Consider the following 19,821-nt stretch of genomic DNA (forward strand, 5'->3'; position numbering starts at 1 on the left):
TAAAAATCAAAGTTATATATTTTTATAACGGGGGGTGGGATGTTGAGAGATAACTAGGAATCTCTGCCACAGGAACCTTACTGCCATCCTAGCCCCTCAGTAAGACAGTTCAGGCGCTGGGCAGGTTCTCCACTGCGCCAGGGCCCCGGGCTACCCCACAGAGTCTATTTTCTGTAAAGTTAGCAGACAGATATCATCTGCAAGCTCCAAAATATATTTAAAATCTGCCAAAGCAGCTGAAACCAAGTAGAAGCCAAATGGGAGGAAGTGAAGAGAAGGAACAGATAGGCAGATCTCAGAAAACACCAGCATAAATACTTCTTCAGAGCCAAGGGTTCCAGTTTAAAGTGCAACGTCTACATCACCAACAAGGGTCAAAACGGGTAAACAAAGGTAAATCTGTGTGTAACAAGTGCAGATTTGGGGCAGGAGGCAGAACTCCACGAAGAACCTAAGAGATGAATGAGTCATATTTAAAGAGAGGTTGGTTTTTGGCGGTGGAGGGAAAAAAACGCCTTACAGTTGTGAAAACAGCAGTCCTGAGTGACGGCCTTAGCCCCTCCCACCACACCAGCCCCACCTCAGCCCTGAACCTTGTGCGAAGAGCTGGTTCCGAAAATCCAATGCCTTCAAGTATGAGTGACAAAAAGGCAACCACACGCACTCCACTGACGCATCAGCCAAAATATGGAAAAAAAGATAAAAATGGCAGAAAACTTACTGACGGGGAAGTCACGGAAAAATGTTGCCTTTGGAGCACATGAAACTTCTGGCCAAATATTTTGCAGTGAATTTTAAAAACCAAATGAAGCAATTTGTTTAAGAAGGAAAAATCACAAAGCAGAAATGACCCCGGTCAGAGACAGGAAGAAAACAGGGAGAATTGAAATGCGAGCTTGAAGACCTCAGAAAAGGAGGGGAAACAAAGGAACTGAAGATGGAAATGGAGTGTGGGCAAGAAGAGGCCACAGAAGACCCAGCGTAGGGAGGTGGGCAGAGAGGGTAACAATGGGGAAGCACCCAAAAGGAAGTGGCGGGAGAGAGTTTTAAAACGTTAGAGAGAAAACAGCAGCAGGCAGAGGAGTCAGATAAAGAGGGGCGGGGCACGCATGTCTGGACCCCCAAGGGAGGGGTGAGAAGAAAGAGATCCTTACAGACATGATTCAAGAAAAATTCCCTAAGACCCAGGTGGAGCCAAATCTGATTAGAGAGAGACAAGGATTTACACCCCAGGGAGGGCAGGTCAACACTGAGAGGGGTCCTGCTATTAAACTTTAAAGATAAAGAATCTTTTAGGAAGAAGAGGAAAACACTCAAGCCCGGCCTCAGATTTCTTTAAATCAAGTTAAACTTGAGAAGACAACTGAGCAACACTTACAAGACCCTCACCAAAAAATGGGTGAGCCAAGGATTTTATATCCAGCCAAGCTGTCATCTAGGTATAAACAGAGAAACACGCAAGAGCTCATGGGATGTCGTTTCCCCGAGTCCTTGAGCACACTTCTAGATTCACATTTAACTCCTAGGACATAATACAGGTCTTGGCGTGTGCTAAGTGCTTAATAAATATTCAGTGAGAGACTAACAAAACAGCTTTTTCTCCACAAACTGCTCTTTCTGCCTCATTTCCTTGGTACTTGGAATGTGATATGGTAAGAGATCACTTCCCAAAACAATACCAAACAGCTCCAAGATTATTTAAAACCTTCTGTTTCATATCCTTTGTCTACTAAGGCAGGAAAGATTAAACATGTATTTTAGAAAGATTTTCAGAAAGTACTGGTATGCTGAATGTTAGCTATAAATTCCGAATACATTTGTATCTTAAGCACTAGGTTGCAGCAACACTTTATAACATACTTCCACACGCCATTTGCCACACGTAAATAAAAAAGGATAAACTCAGAAAGTTTCTTACTTACTTTGGATGTTCAAACTTGTCTATAAGATCAACTTTTTCCACCAGGTCTCCTCCAATTGTTCGGACTAAGTCATAGAAATCGTTCTCTGTGTAGTTCTCGCGAGGTAACCAGAATGAGATGTCGTTGATCACAGCAGGGTATTTGCTGAGAGGCTAACAAAAGGAGAGAAGAAAAAAAGAGATTGATTAGTTAGTTGGATGACAACGTTTAAGTTTTTCATGGCAAGTTTCACGTGGGCTAGTTAGAAAATGCTGAAAAGACATTATTTCAGCGCTTGAATTTTCAGGAACAAAATGAACTTAAGAGATAAGTCAATATTCAAAATTAGCAAATTCCATTATGAATATTATAGATTCTTATCACTCTCATGTGTAACACTACCATGTATTATACTCACCCTGCCATTAATGTTCAATTTAGTATAAAGCAATTTGAATATTTCAGTTTTTTTCCATTTGAATACTAGAGGAGAAAAGTCCACATTTAATTAACAAGCAATTCATTAACTTCTGTGATACTTTCAGGAAGCCGTTTTTATAGAGAAATAAGTAAGGGCTTGTCAAAATTGGTATTTCAATTAGTAATGTCATTATTTGTTAGTATTTCTAATTATTAAGGGAGTACTTCTAATTATTAATTATATAGGGGGTTATTTTTCAAATTATGCTTCTAAGGATGTGATAGACACAAAGGTAGCCATTCCCCCATTTTATCCCATTTTTTCCAGTTTATTGGGGCTCACTAACTAGTTCATTATATTAGATACATATATTTTTAGAAGTTACCACATTTGTTTACATGGCTTAAACATGTACATCACAAATACATATTTATATATTACAAACACACACATATATATAAGATAGCTGTGATGTAAGTTACCGCCACAATAAAAAATGTTTCATTAAACGTTTCATTACATAACTATGAAATCCATACAACTAAGGAAATATCTTCCAATCTGTTAGGAGAACAAGTTTATAAATTGACTTACACCAAGCCTGGTATCACCGTAAACCCCCTGGTGAATCACTGATTAGAAAAATATAAAACTTTTTAAACGGCAAAACCTCTGAAGAGCCAAGTACTCAAACATAAATGATTATTCAACTTGAAATACCAATAAAGTTGTCAAAAGCATCGGTTCAGAACACACATTTCAAACGAACATAATAAAGCTACCACCCAGGTGCTCCTGACAAAGTACCACAGCTCATGAAAAACACCCTGTTTTCTTGGAGTCAAGATCCTGTGATAAATAATACGCGGGTTAATGTAACATTGCGAGATGGTGGCAGTTGGGTGGTTACACAGCGCTTTTCCTTTTCCACTTAAGGAACGTGGAGATTCAGGAGTATTCGATAAGAGGCAGGGGTTGCCAAGAATTAGCATGAAATCGCCTCTTCGATGACAGACACGGGAGGAGGGACCCGACTGGGCACTGGTGTCAGGAACCCGAGAACATGTTGGTCAACGTGATAGTGCAGTCAGCCAGAGTACAGGCCCCAAGACGTTAAAAAATACATGGTATATGTTATGGTAAATACATAAAAACCAAGGAGAAAAACCCAGACCACTGTACTGCAAACCTAGTTCAAGCTAACAAGTGGGAACAAGTTTAAAGTAATGGTGACTGGTTCCTTGCGAACTTGCAAGCAGGGTCAAACCGCAGGCCTTTCACAGCTCCTGAAACGTCCTCTCTCTCACTTCTCTTCTTGCACGTGAATATCTTTTCATCGTTTTTTGTTTGTTTTCTTTTTCCAGTGAAAGCATGTGGGAAGCAAACTCTCAGAACCGACATGGCTGAAATCCCCACTCGTGAATCATCTGGCAAAGCACAAAATTGTAGGTTTACCGTTGTCTGCCCTCAGCGCTTGGAAAATACTTCTCTGTACCCGTTAGCAACGACGACAAGTCTGCTGTCGGTCGGAGCTGCTTCTGCGCAGGGAATCTGTCATTTCTCCCTGGCAGCGTGGAAGGGCTTCACCTTTATCCTGGCAGCTCTGATGACGTCGGGCCTGCATTTATCTTGGGGTATTCTGCCCGGGACTCAGCGTGTGCTTCCACTCAGAGGGTTCATGTACTCATCCAAGTTGGAAAATTCCAGCCACGACTTCTCTGTCCTCTTCTAGGACCGCGATTCTCCATATTGTGGGGCTTCTCGATCTGTCTTCCATTTCTCTTACCTGATTGATTTTCGGGTTTTAATCTTTACATATTTGTGCTGTCAAGCTCTCCACAGAGTTCTGGAAACACCAAGGTGACTTCCACTCAGCTTTTAGCCACAGCTAAGTGTGGCCAAAGGCTGACTCTGCAGCCGCTCCGGGCTACGCTTCTCCTCCGAGACCACACACCTGCGCCTTGGTTTTTATGGTGATTATGTTACTGGCAGCTGCCACCCGTGGGTGCGGTGGGCCAGGGACTCACCGGCACTTTCCGTGGGTCGTCCCACTAACACACAGAGCGCTCCTGTGACACATTCACTCTTACTGTTCCCACCGTGTCCACGGTCTGGGAGGATCCCACATGCCGCGAAGCGGCTGGGCCAGTGAGCCATGGCTGCTGAGCCTGCGCGTCCGGAGCCTGTGCTCCGCAACGGGAGAGGCCACAACAGTGAGAGGTCCGCATATCGCAAAAAAACCCCAAACAAAAACCCAAGGGGCTCAGGGGAAACAGCTCAGCTTCTAGTACTGTTTCCAGAAGAAGTCTATCCAGCGCAATTAAAAACTGTGTAAATAAGACCAAATCTAACATGTATCCCTCTGGTGCCTTCCATGACATTTCCTTGGCAAATGACTCATTTATCTTTTTGATTAATTATCTTGATTCATAAGCACTTCCAGTCTGTTTACCATCTATGTGCTTGTGTTCTTATCTCAATGAACTTAAAAATCAGTTTTTCCTATAAAAATACTATGCACCACCAATTACTTTCCTTACAGCCCTTACTTTAATTCCATCTACTTATTCTGTAATAAAAAACTGCTTCTTGAATTTGGCTGCCAGGTTTGGTACTTAACCAATACAGGTTGTTCTAACTCATGCTGCCTTGATGTTTACAGATTTTCTCACTCTGTTCCAACAATTTGTTTTGATTCTTACTTCGTTTCACTGAGCGCCAAGAGCACACTGCACTGGTCGGAGGGAGGCCCAGCTCAAACTCAGGAAACTTTTGTTCTGTTACTTCACCGAGAAACCACATGAGACCCACCAAGTTCTAATTCTAAGCATTCTTCCAAACTTTAAGGGAGTTTCCCATATTTGTTCTTATCTTTTGACAGAATGTCAGTTCTATTTGAAGATTCACAGGAAACGAAGAATTTCCATAAGGAAATCGCGTGGAACAACCCTTTCGGCAACCTTGGATTGGATTAACTTTCCATGTTTCTGTACCATGGCCCCCAAATACATACTGACCTACTCAAGAGCAGAAACAGGATTTGAGTCCTCTCCAATTAACTTTCAAGCTCAAGAGTTATTTATTTAAAACAAATCATGCTGCCACACATGAGAAAAGCAAGGATGGCTTCTGCTACTCTGGGTAGGCAGGTGGGAGAACTCCATCACTGCACGCGGCCCACATTCTCTTTAGGACGTAAGGGACGTAGAGCAAGGTTTCAGGGCGCTGCCTGAACATAACGGTCTTCAACTTAAGAAACAATGGAAAAAGTAAGCCTCAGAAACCTTTGTTCAAGTAAAATTTGGTCTGCGCCTCTGGTTAAATAATTGCAGGGGGGAAGGTCCTGCAGCCCAGATCACTACCCCAGAGCACTGGCAGAGGGCTGACACAGAAGACAAATGCTACAAATTAAAGACTATCTTTTAGGGGTGATATAAACTTTCTAAAGTTGATTGTGGAGATGGTCGCACATAGTGAATGTACTGACGACAAGTGACTTGCACAATTTAATTGGGTGAATTGTACAGTACGTGAATTACAGCTCAATAAAATTGTTAGGAAAATGATAAATGAGTAAGTAAATGTCACCGTGGAAGAAAGAAGGGTCTCTAGAATAGAAAACTTCTATCTCCCATTTAGTCTCTGTCTCATCTTCAGAACTTGTCAAAGACATCATTTCTTAAATTCACTTTTTTCAGGTTAAAAGATTGAGCCTTTTCAGAGCCAGCAATACTTCTGAATTCTCGTTCTCCTCTCAGAGGTAAACTACTTGCTGAAGTTTTGCACAGTCATTTAAATCTTCCACTAAATTTCTTGTCTGTATCTTCACAGCCTTACGCCATCACTGTATTTGAAGTGAGGTCACATATACTTTGACGATTATAAATTTTCCCAGGTAACCATGTTTACTGGGAGATGGATATTTTCCTCCCATATGCCTTCGGTAAGTGAATGGAGGCTCTAGATGAAAAAAATACATAATGGGAAACTAGGTCTGTTAACCGCCGGCCCCAAATTTGACCTGAAAATGGTATGTGCTCTGAGCAGGGCCTCGTTGAGCTGCGCCTGGTTCCTGTTTCTCTTATGTCATCTCCACCCTGCAAGTTCCCATTCTTACAGGGACTGGATGTGCTGTGAGGGCCGGGAACTTGGACTTGCCGAGGTTCATGCAGAGCTGGCCTTCTGACTACTACCAGTGTTCAGAGGAAAACGACAAAAATTAACCTGGGGGCTTCCCTGGTGGCGCAGTGGTTGAGAGTCCGCCTGCCGATGCAGGGGACGCGGGTTCGTGCCCCGGTCCGGGAAGATCCCACATGCCACGGAGCAGCTGGGCCCGTGAGCCACGGCCGCTGAGCCTGCGTGTCCGGAGCCTGTGCTCCGCAACGGGGGAGGCCCCAACAGTGAGAGGCCCACGTACCGCAAAAAAAAAGAAAAAAAAAATTAACCTGGAGAACTTAAGACAGCTGATTCCCAGCAGCTTGTTGAAACCTGGAGTAAACATCAAACCCTAGGCCTTTTACAGAGCAGTTCCCCTGGATCCGACCTTGCTCCCTCGTCCTCCCCCCTCACACCCCTGTCTGCTGCTCCTCTTAAACCAGATCCCTTGACACTACAGGTGTTCGTATTTCTTCCTGACCCCGTAATGCCAAAGAATCAGCCCCTGGGGGCGGGTGGGTGGGGCAGACCCCACCCTGTGTCTGTGTCTAAAGCTTTGTTCTCCATCCTGTCTGGTGACAGAAGGGCCCAGGGGAGGTGCATTGGGCAAATTACTTCTGAAAACATCTACCGACTTGGTTTTTCCAGAAAATAGTCTAATATCAACTCTCAGTCATAGGGTAGAAATGGATATGGAACAGAAAGCTAACTGTGACCACCTAAATTTTTAAGACAAAACATGGCAGCTGTCCCAGGCAAGGAGTGGAAGCAGGGGGGTGGGATGGGGTAGAGGAAAGCCCTCGAGATGCAAAGCGCTGGTGATCATAGTTGGGCGGTAGCTTCTTGGGTATCCATTGTATTATTATACTTCCTAAGTAAACATTATTTTCCAAATTTTAGATAATGAGAAAATTAAAGAAAAAAATGGTATCAGTGTTTACTCATTTACCCAGAGGAATTATGTCACAGAGGAAAACAATGGCCACAGTTTATGCATTCATATTTTTTAAATTGTTTTTTCTCTATTTAAAATAAAATTCCACCTGTTAATATTAGATTCTATTTCAGTAACAAAACCAGTGAGTTCAACTTCCTCCCGTTAAGGAGAAATGTGAAGCGTTATTTTCTTTTGCACCAAATCCACATGAGTCCAACAAAGTTTACCACACAGTTCACAGAGGCCAGGTGTGATCAATGCCTCAGTTCAAGGTAAATGGAAGGTGAACACGGGGCTCTGATGGAGAGGCCTCCATGCCCTACTCAGGTGGCAGCTGGCAGAAGAAGGTGCACTGAATTGGAGCCCGGGAACAAGATGGCCAGTGTTCATCAGCCGCCCACTCTGGCTAATCAGACCCCGTCCCTGCCACCAAAGAGCTCACAGTCCCGAGGGAAGGCGGCTGTGAAAAGCGGTCCCTGCCCTGGAGCAGAGGGGCTGACATAGCCTCTGTGTAAATATGGCTCGAAGCCTGAATGGGGTCACCAGATTACCCTCCCGTCCCCAGAGGAAGTCACACTTTCCATCCAGTAAGTAAAAGTCTCAGTAAGAGAAGCTCATTAAAGTAAGAAAACATGGAGTGCATACTAAGAAGTTTTGGGCCATCTGTCTGGTCAAAGGCCAAACCTGACAAGGAGAGAGAGATGGGCAGTGAGTAATTTCTGGGGAACAAGCTGCCATAGGACGCCCACAGGGCTCCAGTCTGCTTCTCTCTGGTGGTTGCACTGCCAGCTCTCCAGGACCAAGTTTCCACATCTGCAGAAGAAAGCACTGAGCACCCCACACTGTCATCCTATCAAAACTGTCCTCGGGACGCCACGAGGGGCAAGTCCACTGGAGAGGTGCTGGGCTTAACCAAGTGAGGCAGGGGGACCAGCCCCTCCTCTTCAGATTGGGTCTCCCCAAAATTTAAACTACAAGGACCAAGTGCAACCCAAGTGTTCCACCCCACTGGTTACCTGAGCCGTGTGTCTCACCTCCACTCAAATCACAACTCCTGTCACTTGAAGTGACCCTGGGTTTCCTGCCAGTTTAAAATCTGAACTATTCAGAGTTGGAAAAACAAGCTTTTCGGAGTTCCATCCAATAAACTTTATGCAAGATCGCTGAGGCTACCAGCAAGCAAAATCGTCACTCAAGAGGTACCATTCCAAGCTTGTTAATGATGAATTTCCCTTACGCAAAGTGAACGGGATATTTCCACACACCAGCTCAGCCACGAAGACAACTTTTGGGATTCCTTCTCTTCTCCCCAAACCACCACATGTGCTGGTTACCTGTACACGACATAAGGTTCTCACGTTCACACAACCACCCTCACAGTGGGAGGCCGTGTCGTGAGACAGGCTGTGTCACCCAGGCAAGGTGGATGGGGAAACAGAGGAGCAGCAGCCGTTGCGCTCAAGGGCGCAGACGTAACAAGTAACGAGTGACGGCAGAGGTGCCGTCTGAACACAGGTGTGTGTGGCCCCAAACCTCTGACTCACCATTAAGTCACACCTCCCCACCAGGGCCCCTGAATGTGGAGAATGCACGACGGCCGCTCCACCTTCCCCACGTCTCCCAGGAGCCCCTGCCCCATGTGAGCTGCGGCACTACGTGCTCCAGGCTCCTAGATGCCTCTGTGCGACAGGAGGCATCACCGAACTGTTATGAAGATTAAATGGGAAAATATATATTAAAAGCCCTTATAAATTACAAAACACCATAGAAGGTAAGATATGATTAATCATCCCTTTCTTTTTGTTTTGTGAGCTTTTTTTTTTTTTTTTTTTTTTTTGTTTTTTTTTTTTTTTTTTTTTTTGCGGTACGCGGGCCTCTCACTGCTGTGGCCTCTCCCGTTGCGGGGCACAGGCTCCAGACGTGCAGGCTCAGCGGCCACGGCTCACGGGCCCAGCCGCACCACGGCATGTGGGATCTTCCCGGACCGGGGCACGAACCCGTGTCCCCTGCATCGGCAGGCGGACTCTCAACCACTGCGCCACCAGGGAAGCCCTGTTTTGTGAGCTTTTTTAAAAAAATTCATCAGACGAAAGCCTAACAGTGGTTACCGTTGAGTTAGGGTTCACCACGTGCCAGGCACGGTGACCTCCTGCATCGTGAGATGAAGCCTATGGGGCGACCGCTCAGCTGCGACATCCCAGCTCTGCCACTTGCTAGTTTTGGTGACTTGGGCGGTTCCTTTAGCTCTTGGTTCCCCATTTTCAAAAGCTATACTTCCACTGACTAAGAGAAAATCTAATGGGACAGTTCCTACATACTTAGTGTTAGGGGTAAAAGAGGAATGTGACGGGGCTGTTAGTCCCCTCTGATACCCACACCCCGGTCAGCAGACTATCTGCTGGGACTATGTCCTCAGAGGCGGGGATGGAGCTGAGGGAAGGCTGGCACGCCCAGCCTGTCCTGCATCAGCCAGTGCACATCCTCGTGCAGGGTGACTCCAGGTACAACCTGCAGAGAGGACGGCCCAGGCCGTGACCTCATTACCTGTGGAGCCCGTGCTCTGGCCCAGGGGTTCTCACTCCGGCTGGCTGGTACCGGAGCCCCTCACCAACAGAATCGACATCCCTGGTGGCACCGCCGGGCATCAGTCTCTTTTCAGAACTCCCCAGGGGGTGCCATGCACAGAGAGAATCGGGAACCACTGCTCTAGCCTCTGCACTGCAGGAGGACAGTTTTTCACTCTGTAAAAGGACACTGGTCACACACGCATCCCTCTTCACTGTGGCTTTTGCGTAGCTCTGTCAACTTCAGATATAGGGTGCTGTCAGAGATGGCTGTCGTCTTAATTGGGGAATAAAAGGCCAGTAAGTGCTTTCAGGCCACCCTCTGCCCCCACTACCTCCAAAACCAGAGTTTCACATGTCTGTCACTGTGTTATCTCATAATTCACATACAATCATACCTCACTGAACATATTAAAAACATACATCACCTCACTGAACAGCCTTATGAGATAAATATTATTGCCTTCCTTTTAAAAATGAAAATACTGAGGCTCAAAGAGTTAAGTAATGGGCTCAAGGTCACAATAACCAAGACCTGAACATGGGCAGCCCACCTGCAGAGCTGTGAACTTGAGGCAGCAGGGCTGCTGGACCTCAGGGATGTTACACGTGCTCTCTTGAGAAGGTTCCACGGAAATATCTGTGGGGAGCTGGGGCCTGAAGGGGCAACTCAGAGGCCAAGTCCTCACTAGCTTCTGATTGTAGATCCTCACCCATCTCACTGCTTCTTGCTTATTACCAACAATTCCAAATTAATCTGATAAGAAACCAACGTAATTTACTAAGAGAGTGGATCCTAAAAGTTCTCATCACGAGGAAAAGATTTTTTTCTTTTTCTTTGTCGTATCTACACGATGGATGTTAACTAAACTTATCGTGGCAACCGTTTCACAACATATGTAAGTCAAGTCATTACGTTACGCACCGTAAACTTGTACCATGCTCTTTGTCAATTACGTCTCGGTAAAACTGAAAAATAGTAATTTATTCATTCCTATAGGAAAAATACTGTGATCACAGCCATCAAGACCTAGTCAAACAATAAATGGATGCCTATACTCCAACTCTCAAACAAAAATAAATAAAAATAAAAGGGTTCCATGGTCAAATAAGTTAGGGAAATGCTAGTTTCAGGTTTCTTACAGTAAGACATCTCAGAACCTTTAAAACACTAACAGGCTTTGTCAATCTCCAAGTAACGGAAGCCATGTCCCCAGATTTAGTCATAAAATCTTCTTTTGCCAGAAATACAGTATGGATCGTGTGGATGTAGAAAGGACAGGATCTGGAGCCACATGAGTGGAAACTGAAAATTATGGGTTGAGCAGTATAGGTTCTCTAAAGCAAGTAAATGTTTACAAACTTTATGCTTTTGGAAAATATTTCATTTACAGAAATCTACTCACCTTTTCCTCACGCACACGAAATCTCCTCAATTAAAATAAATCCTGTTGTTTTGACTCTATTTATCTGAAATGCTATTTACCACCACTCTACAATGCCTCTATAACAGGAAGACAATCGAAAATAATCTTACACGTAGGGATATTCTGACACTTACTGTTTTACATATTCAGTTCAACTGGCCTTTGTGAAATAGAAACCACTACATTCCCATTTTATAGATGAAGAAAATGAAGGCCAAAGAGGTGAAATGAATTGACAAAAGTCAAAGAATACCAAGTAGGTGCCAGAACATTAACCCACTTTTTCCACAGAAGCACATCCTCAAGTGCTGCCTGACGCTAAGGTCCTGACTGAACACTAATGACGTCTGGTACTGCTTTTACTTGCATTTTTACAGGGTTTTAAATGCATTTTGTTTTGAACCCTAATGACGTCTGGTACTGCTTTTACTTGCATTTTTACAGGGCTTTAAATGCATTTTGTTTTGAACCCTAATGACGTCTGGTACTGCTTTTACTTGCATTTTTACAGGGCTTTAAATGCATTTTGTTTTGAACCCTAATGACGTCTGGTACTGCTTTTACTTGCATTTTTACAGGGCTTTAAATGCATTTTGTTTTGAACCCTAATGACGTCTGGTACTGCTTTTACTTGCATTTTTACAGGGTTTTAAATGCATTTTGTTTTGAACACTAACGATGTCTGGTACCACTTTTACTTGCATTTTTACAGGGTTTTAAATGCATTTTGTTTTGAACACTAACGATGTCTGGTACCACTTTTACTTGCATTTTTACAGGGTTTTAAATGCATTTTGTTTCAGTCATTTGAAGATTAGTCCTCTCGCTATAAGTTAGACGGCTCCCGGTTAACCACACATTTTGATTAACCCCATTCCTCAACCGTGGTGGTTTACAGAGAAGATATTATAACGAGGCTTCTAAATAACACGGCTGAGTCTCGTTATGATTACTAGGGCTTTAGTACATCAAGGAGCCAATCCTGAGGACCAACAGCCTTTAAAAAAAAAATACAGGTGGTTTTTGTGTAGTGAGGTGGATGGACCTAGAGTCTGTCACACAGAGTGAAGTATTCCCTTTGCTTCTATCCTCTGAAAGAGGTTGTAGAGAATTCGTATAATTTCTCCTTAAATGTTTGATAGAATTCACCAGTGAACTCATCTGGCCCTGGTGCTTTCTGTTTTGGAAAGTTATTAATTCTTGATTCAATTGCTTTAATTGATATAGACCTATTCAGATAGTCTACTTCTTGTGTGACTTTTGGCTGGAAAGAGAAAGACAAATACCGTATGCTAACACATATATGTGGAATCTAAAAAAAAAAATGGTCATGAAGAACCTAGGGGCAAGATGGGAATAAAGACACAGACCTACTAGAGAATGGACTTGAGGATATGGGGAGGGGGAAGGGTAAGCTGGGACGAAGTGAGAGAGTGGCATGGACATATATACACTACCAAATGCTAGTGGGAAGCAGCCGCATAGCACAGGGAGATCAGCTGGTGCTCTGTGACCACCTAGAGGGGTGGGATACGGAGGGTGGGAGGGAGGGAGACGCAAGAGGGAAGAGATATGGGAACATATGTATATGTATAACTGATTCACTTTGTTATAAAGCAGAAACTAACACACCATTGTAAAGCAATTATACTCCAATAAAGATGATAAAAAATTAAAAAAAACAAAAAAAGTACAGGTGGTTTTTATTTTTAATCTACAAAAAAGTAAATATTTACTTTCTTCACAAAACTCTGCTTTCTTTTTATACAGAGTTATTCCTAAAGACCTCTAGCACCATGGTTTGGAATGAGAAAGAATATTGGAAGAGGGCTATTGCAATAATAAAAACAATGCATTTTTATTCCTTCTGCTGCCTCTTGTCATTTAGTTTCCATGTAACCTAATTCTTATTCCGATCAGAGAAGAAGGAACTGAAACCAGGATTTTATTAACACCATCGATATCTACCCACGCTCAGGGACACGCGCAAACACAGTCCTCTGCTTCTAATTATGCATTTTACACATGAGCCTCCCTGGCCGCTCTCCACGCAAATGATGAATAAAGTAGCTTTTGTTTTCAGAGATTTATTTCAAACACCTCTTCATTAAGTGCTACTTAGAGGCAGATACATATCTACGGAAGGTTAAAAAAAACATGCTGATAAAATAACCATCAAGGAAACATGTCAATGCAGAACCTAAGATGGTCCTTCTCCAAAGGACACACTTGAGACACACACACACACACACACACACACACACACACACCCTAGGGAGGAAGGAGAAATTTATTACAAAAAGGCCTTGAAAATCTCTTTTAAAATATATGACATTCCCATGCAGACAGCAATAAGCACTTGAAGATGCGGCTGGAAAATGGTGGCTGCTTGTTTGCTTGTTTGTTTTGATGGTGGGAGTGTTTGGGGGGAGGGGTGATGCCCAATTCCACCAGAGGGTCTGGTGAATTCTGCTGTTTCTGCCTTACAGCTCGAACGATGGGCTTATGAACGTAAAGGAAGCAGAAACCGGAATTCTGATTCGGCGTGGCATCCACAGCCAGACAGCAGGGAGCTGACCGCTTCTCTCCTCCCTCCCCTGGGCCCCCTCTACACTCTCAGGGGGCCGAGGGGGTGAGGCCAAGCTGGCGCTGCTCCAAAACAGAAATAGAGAGGTCTCCTGGAAAACCCATCTTCCTGCATTTGAACTCCACCACAAACTGGATGAATAAGCTATTGAACCCTGAGGCAGAAGCAATAATTTCCTCAAAAGGCCTCGCATTTAGGGACACAAAAGAGAACACAGGCGTCCCCAGCGGAAACAGCCACCTGCCTGTGCGAAGGCCAGGCCGGGCTGTGGGGTCATCGTGTGCCCTCCTTCAGGGTAGGAACCAGGATGCCGGCACTCAGACCCGGCTCCAGAGCCAGTGGCCATGGGCCAATTATGTGTCCTTTCTAGGTCTTGGTTTCCTCATCTGTAAAATGGCCTGGAAGCATGACAGAAGGATCTGTTAAACAAACAGACAAACAAGTCTATTTGTAAATACAGGACAGAATGAGCTGGTTTCTGATACTGAACAGTCTGATTTGTTAATAATTTAACTGGCATCGTGTTTCAGAGGGAGGGTTTAAGTTGTCATACAATGAAATCCCTTAGAAATAGAGCCGTCTACATTTTACAGATGGGGAAACTGAGGCACCCAGAGGGCACACAGAAGCATGTATGCTTCTAGGGCAAGGCCTGCCTCAGGCTTCTCATCCAGCGGCACCCACCATGGGCTCTGGATAAACACTGTGACCCAACTGACTCTCCCGAGGTCTGAGACTTCACTGGGAACGTAACCTCGCTAGAAATGCCTTTTATTCTAACTTCATCCCTTCTACGGATTCTAGTTGCTAAGAAAGAACAGTGATATACTTGGCATGCTGAACCATTCTGTTTTTACAATGGCTTTTGTTGAGCATGGGGATTATGTACCAGGCACGCGGAACACTCATTCGTTGGTGAGATGTTTGTTTAGAGCGTCTAGGGATGAACGTATGAGGGCTGGAAAACACCACACTGGGCAGCACATTTACTTCTTAAAGCCCATTAGGCCTTGCTGAGCCACCGTTCACATGCTGCACATGTCCCTAAGTGTGCTTCACTGGTTACCCTGCCTTGAAAAAACACACGCCATCAAAAATAAACTAACAGGGCTTCCCTGGTGGCACAGTGGTTAAGAATCCGCCTGCCAACGCAGGGGACACGGGTTTGAGCCCTGCTCGGGGGAGATCCCACACACCGTGGCGTGACTAAGCCTGTGCGCCACAACTACTGAGCCTGCACTCTAGAGCCCACGAGCCACAACTACGGAGCCCGCGAGCCACAGCTACTGAAGCCCGCGCGCCTAGAGCCCACAATGAGAAGCCCGCGCACAGCAACAAAGACCCAAGGCAGCCAGAAATAAATAAAAAATAATTTTAAAAAAGAACATATCACATCACAGAACTTGCAAGGTTGAGCGCCCTTGTGTCAGCAATGACATCAGAAACTTCATTATTTCATGCCTCACATTTTAACATAAAGGACCATCCTATTTTGCTAAAAGATAGTAGAAAAAGAATTTTTTAACTTTGGTGAAGGTCATTTTTCTTCAATGGATGGAGTCTGATTAAAAGTTTGCCTTGCCGTGGAGAGTTTTACATTAGTCCACATGCACGAGCTCGGAACTGTCTGGTAGCCAAGGCCCTGCCACAGGTGAAGAGACTGAACGCAAGAAATTGCTGACTGTTCTAACCGCCTCCCCCCAAGGCAATCCCGTAACGTTCAACCTGACAGCTGTATCACTTAGGACAATTCTCAGTTTCCTCATCTATAAAATGGGGATATTCTCAGTACCTTCTTTATGGTGTTACATAAAGATTACAGAAAATTCATGGAAAGGGCTTAGCGTTGTCTCTGTGGGCACATTAGTGCCTAAGGTACCAATGTATATTAGCACACTGTAGTAACGATACTTGCGTCTGGTCCTCAGGCTGACTTACAGGAATAAATCCGGGCGGGCACCTTCCTGTGGTCACGGTAAAGGGTCCTGGGAAACGAGAGCCCGGCTCCAGCCAGGACACCTCCCAGCCCCGGTGTGCACAGCAGGACACCTAAGCCTGCCTGCCCCCTTTGCCCTCCCTCTCGGCATTAACTGCTGTTAACGCAGCCTCAGTTTTCACAAAGCAGCTGTCAGCTGGAGGACGGTCCAGAGCACAGAGCCCAACACCTTGCGCACCTGGCTGGGAGCCCACCTGTGCCGTGCCTGCGTGATGCCCTGGGGACACGGTTCAACCACAACGCTGGCTGCTGCTCCAGCAGCAGTGCTGGCAGGAGAGACACATGACTGCTTTTTAAATAAAAAGCAAAATATAGCCCATATAAAGGCTTTCTACTTTTCTGCCCACTACAGCCTTCCTCCCTTCTTCTTGTTTTCTGTTTGTTGTGTTTTTTTGTTTTAACTTCTTTTGCATTCATAGTCAAGAGAGCACGCACGTGTTCTGGAAAGCGCTTCTCTCCCCAGTGATGCCGGCGCCCCTGAGGCAGGAGCCATCTCAGTGCTGGGCACGAACCAGACTCTCAGTAAATGGATGGTGCATAATTGATGCTGCAGATCCAGTCGTGGCAGCGGCCTCTCTCCATCCTTCTGAACGGAGCACCACATGAAGGCTGCAAACCCATGTCCTTTTCTGGCTTCCCATCAACTCTGCCATGCTGCTGCGATTCCAAATACTTGCCTTAATTATTTTATGCACGTTGAGGGATAACTTTCCCGAACCCATGAGTATACAACTTTCCCAACGGTTCTGTTTATCCTTTATACTAAACAAAGGTGTGTTTTGGCAAACTATGTTCTCCGCCAATTGCACATCTTGGCAGATAATGTAATATATCTGTAATTTTTAACAGATAGAAACCAGCACTCCATTTGGGAGCGAGAGGGCTACGTCGACCCAGAGGGTGGGGTCCTGTCCCTAAGAACGGCTTTCTCAACTATCACCGCATGAGTGATGGGCTCCAGCAGCACAGTGATAACTTACATCCTCAGAGCACTGTCCAGTACCAGCTCTGTACACTCAGTGACTTCTCACGCAAGGTCTAAGGTACTCCTGTCATTGCAAGCCGGAAGGACACCATGCCCATTTTACAGAAAAAGAAACTGGGGTTTAGAAAGAAGGAGCATCTGGCTAGAGCGCCACATGGCGGACAATGCTGCTGGCCATTTGGGTACCTGAGGTTTAGGTGTGTGAAGCTGGTGGCACAGGGCGACTCGGTTTCTGGTGGTAGCCTTCCTGGTGATTGGACCACAGTGTGGTAAGAAACACTCTGGAGCCTCAGTTTCTTCAAGTGAACTCCACCCTTTCTTCCCACAGGTACTAAGTTATGGCAAAGAAAAAGCAGATAAAATCAAGGGCAGAAAAAAAAAAAAAGACAAAGGAAGATAGGATGAGGACTACTTCCCCAATGGGAAGGTAGTATTTTTCTAAAATGTTATTTTATTTTTAAACAGATTTGCAGGTATATATAAGTCTTATTTGTGTCATCTGTGAGTGACAGTGTTGCCATGGTGATTACGTGTATGTTTACAGAGAAGAAATAACCATAGAGAAATCAACAGTGTTCGAACAAGACACACAGTGCTGTCCGCAGACCACCTCCATCCCTCCACACAGGATGGAGAGAATGTTCAAATGGGTAGAAGAAAAACACCGCCTTGGGGGAAAAACAACTTGATTCCTCTGCTGAACTCAGACAAAAGGCATTAAAACGGCATTATTTTTCCTTTTTGTGGGCAAAGCCCTTCTAATAAAAGGTAAGAGCTATCCAAAATAAAATTTTGGTACCTTTACTCTTACCCAGATACAGTAAGGCCTAACATGGCAAGAGGAGAAGGGTTTATACACAGCACTTAATATTTTCATTTAAATATGTTATTAGTACACTAATGTTATCAGTACACTGATATAACAGTCAAGATCTACTTAGCGCTTACGATACGTCAGGCCCTGTGCTAGGAATACTACGCACGTTTAAACTGATTGGCCCTCGTGAAAACACTGCCCTCTGAGGGGGAATTAATATTATTCCCATTTTGCAGGTGAGAGAACAAGCCCAGAGAAATCTTGTGAGCAGGAGCGTCGGGACCTATTCAGGCAGTCTGGCTCTGGAGGTCCTGTCTTACGAGCATTTTGTTTATCTTTGTATCTCTCTTTTAACTGAAAAGGTAACGAAGTCCACTGCTCCCCCACCCCCCTTGCATGTGGGTTTCTTTGTGGTCATTTGTCCAGGGAGCAAAAGGCAAACGGGGCGTGGGGTGTGGGGGAGGAAGGGGAGGCTGCAGAGGCAGTTGTTTGAGCACAATCCCTCCAGAGTCCAGAGCGCCCTCCCCGGGTGATGGACCCCGTCCAGTGGGAACAGGCCATCCATTACCAGAGCTGCCAGAGGGGTCGGGAGCGGGGCTCTTGGACACCAGCACCAAACGTGCTGAGGAAGAGGTGCCGGGCAGCCAGCAGAGGCCCACCCATAATTTATTCTCGTCTAACTGAGGGGAAGTGTTACCAGATTTCAGGAAAGGCTGCAAGGGGATACTACAACGCATACAATGACAATCTATCTTTGTCTTCGGAAGTACGGCTAGATATTAGTACATCCTGCTTTCTGGGTCTATGCTCTCACAGAGGCTCCACTCTCTTACTTCCCTATAGATTTAGTAAGCGGTTTAATGGAAAAAGTGAATGTAATTCTATCCTTCAGAAATGACTGTGAAGAAGAAAAAAAATATGACAGAATCACATCAAGTTCGACAACATATTCCACCAGGCTCATCTTATAGTTTTCCTGCTCTGGCCGTGGGTTCATTCTTTTCTATGAGGAGCCCTGTTTCCTCTCAGTGGAAAATGGTATTTAGAAACCAAGACCTGGGCACCAGGTGTGCTCACTGATACTGTCGTATCATTGTTTCTAGGCCCTCAAAGTGGGCAGAGCTGAGGTAGGGGAAACACACACATTCATAAACACAAACACATTTATATTTTCTACCTAAAAACCATGAATTTACATCAATTCCTCTAATTCCAATCTAGCAACCAGGGTTCATTCTTGCCCCTCCTTTTCTCACATCTGTAACTTTTCTTCAACAGTGAGAAACTTCACTCCCATAATCCTCAGTATTATCTACTCTTTTGCTCAAGCGAGAATAAATAGAAGACAGTCTCAGAACTGCTCACCCGTACCACTGTTTAAAAAAAAAAGACCCTGGTGACTAGAGTTCAATATTTTTTAGTCTTTTTTGGTGTAAAATTTACACACGTGGAATGCACAAATCATAAATGTACATTTCCACAGGCTTTGATCCATGTATACATGCTTGGAACCCAGCTATAAAGATATAGAACACTTCCAATCAGCCCAGGTAATATAAAAGTTGTCTGAGAACCAGAGAGACACATCAAAAGGGCCTAGGAGGCAGCTTGCAGGGTCTCTCACTAGCCAAATCTGGGGAAACAACAGATTCACAATAAAAAAATTGATAATAATGGAATACAACTCATTGCCTAAAATAAGCCGTAAGTCCTTCTTACGTGTACAACTGAATGAATAAATATATAAACAAACAAGTGAGGGAGAAGGGAAAGCTCTTCCTGGTAGAAGAATGTCAATTCAAACACCAGCTTTCACTAATGGACACTAAAATCTGTGAGTAAAATCTTGATGAGACACAAGAGCTTCAGAGAGCCACCCTGTCAATAAATTACCTGTTATTTACAAAGGGCAAAAGTAACCTTCTGGTAGAGAAATACGGCAGGCATTACCTTAACCTAGTGATCAGAGCTGTCACCACCCATATGGGCACAAGCTGACATGGTCCTCCTGATACAATGCAGAACACTGGA

At 44.7% G+C, this 19,821-nt stretch overlaps 1 protein-coding gene across 1 annotated transcript in view; it reads right to left on the minus strand.

The window, feature by feature from the left end:
• The window catches only part of FARS2 (phenylalanyl-tRNA synthetase 2, mitochondrial), a 354,930-nt gene that overhangs the window by 126,439 nt on the left and 208,670 nt on the right, over positions 1–19,821 (minus strand). Inside the window, exon 6 of the mRNA XM_024738907.1 lies at positions 1,923–2,074. Within this exon, the coding sequence (XP_024594675.1) occupies positions 1,923–2,074 (152 nt within the window). The remainder of the gene's footprint in view (positions 1–1,922; positions 2,075–19,821) is intronic.

The sequence above is a fragment of the Neophocaena asiaeorientalis genome, unplaced genomic scaffold, assembly GCF_003031525.2.
Source record: "Neophocaena asiaeorientalis asiaeorientalis breed wild unplaced genomic scaffold, Neophocaena_asiaeorientalis_V1.1 scaffold307, whole genome shotgun sequence".
NCBI classification, from domain to species: Eukaryota; Metazoa; Chordata; class Mammalia; order Artiodactyla; family Phocoenidae; genus Neophocaena; species Neophocaena asiaeorientalis.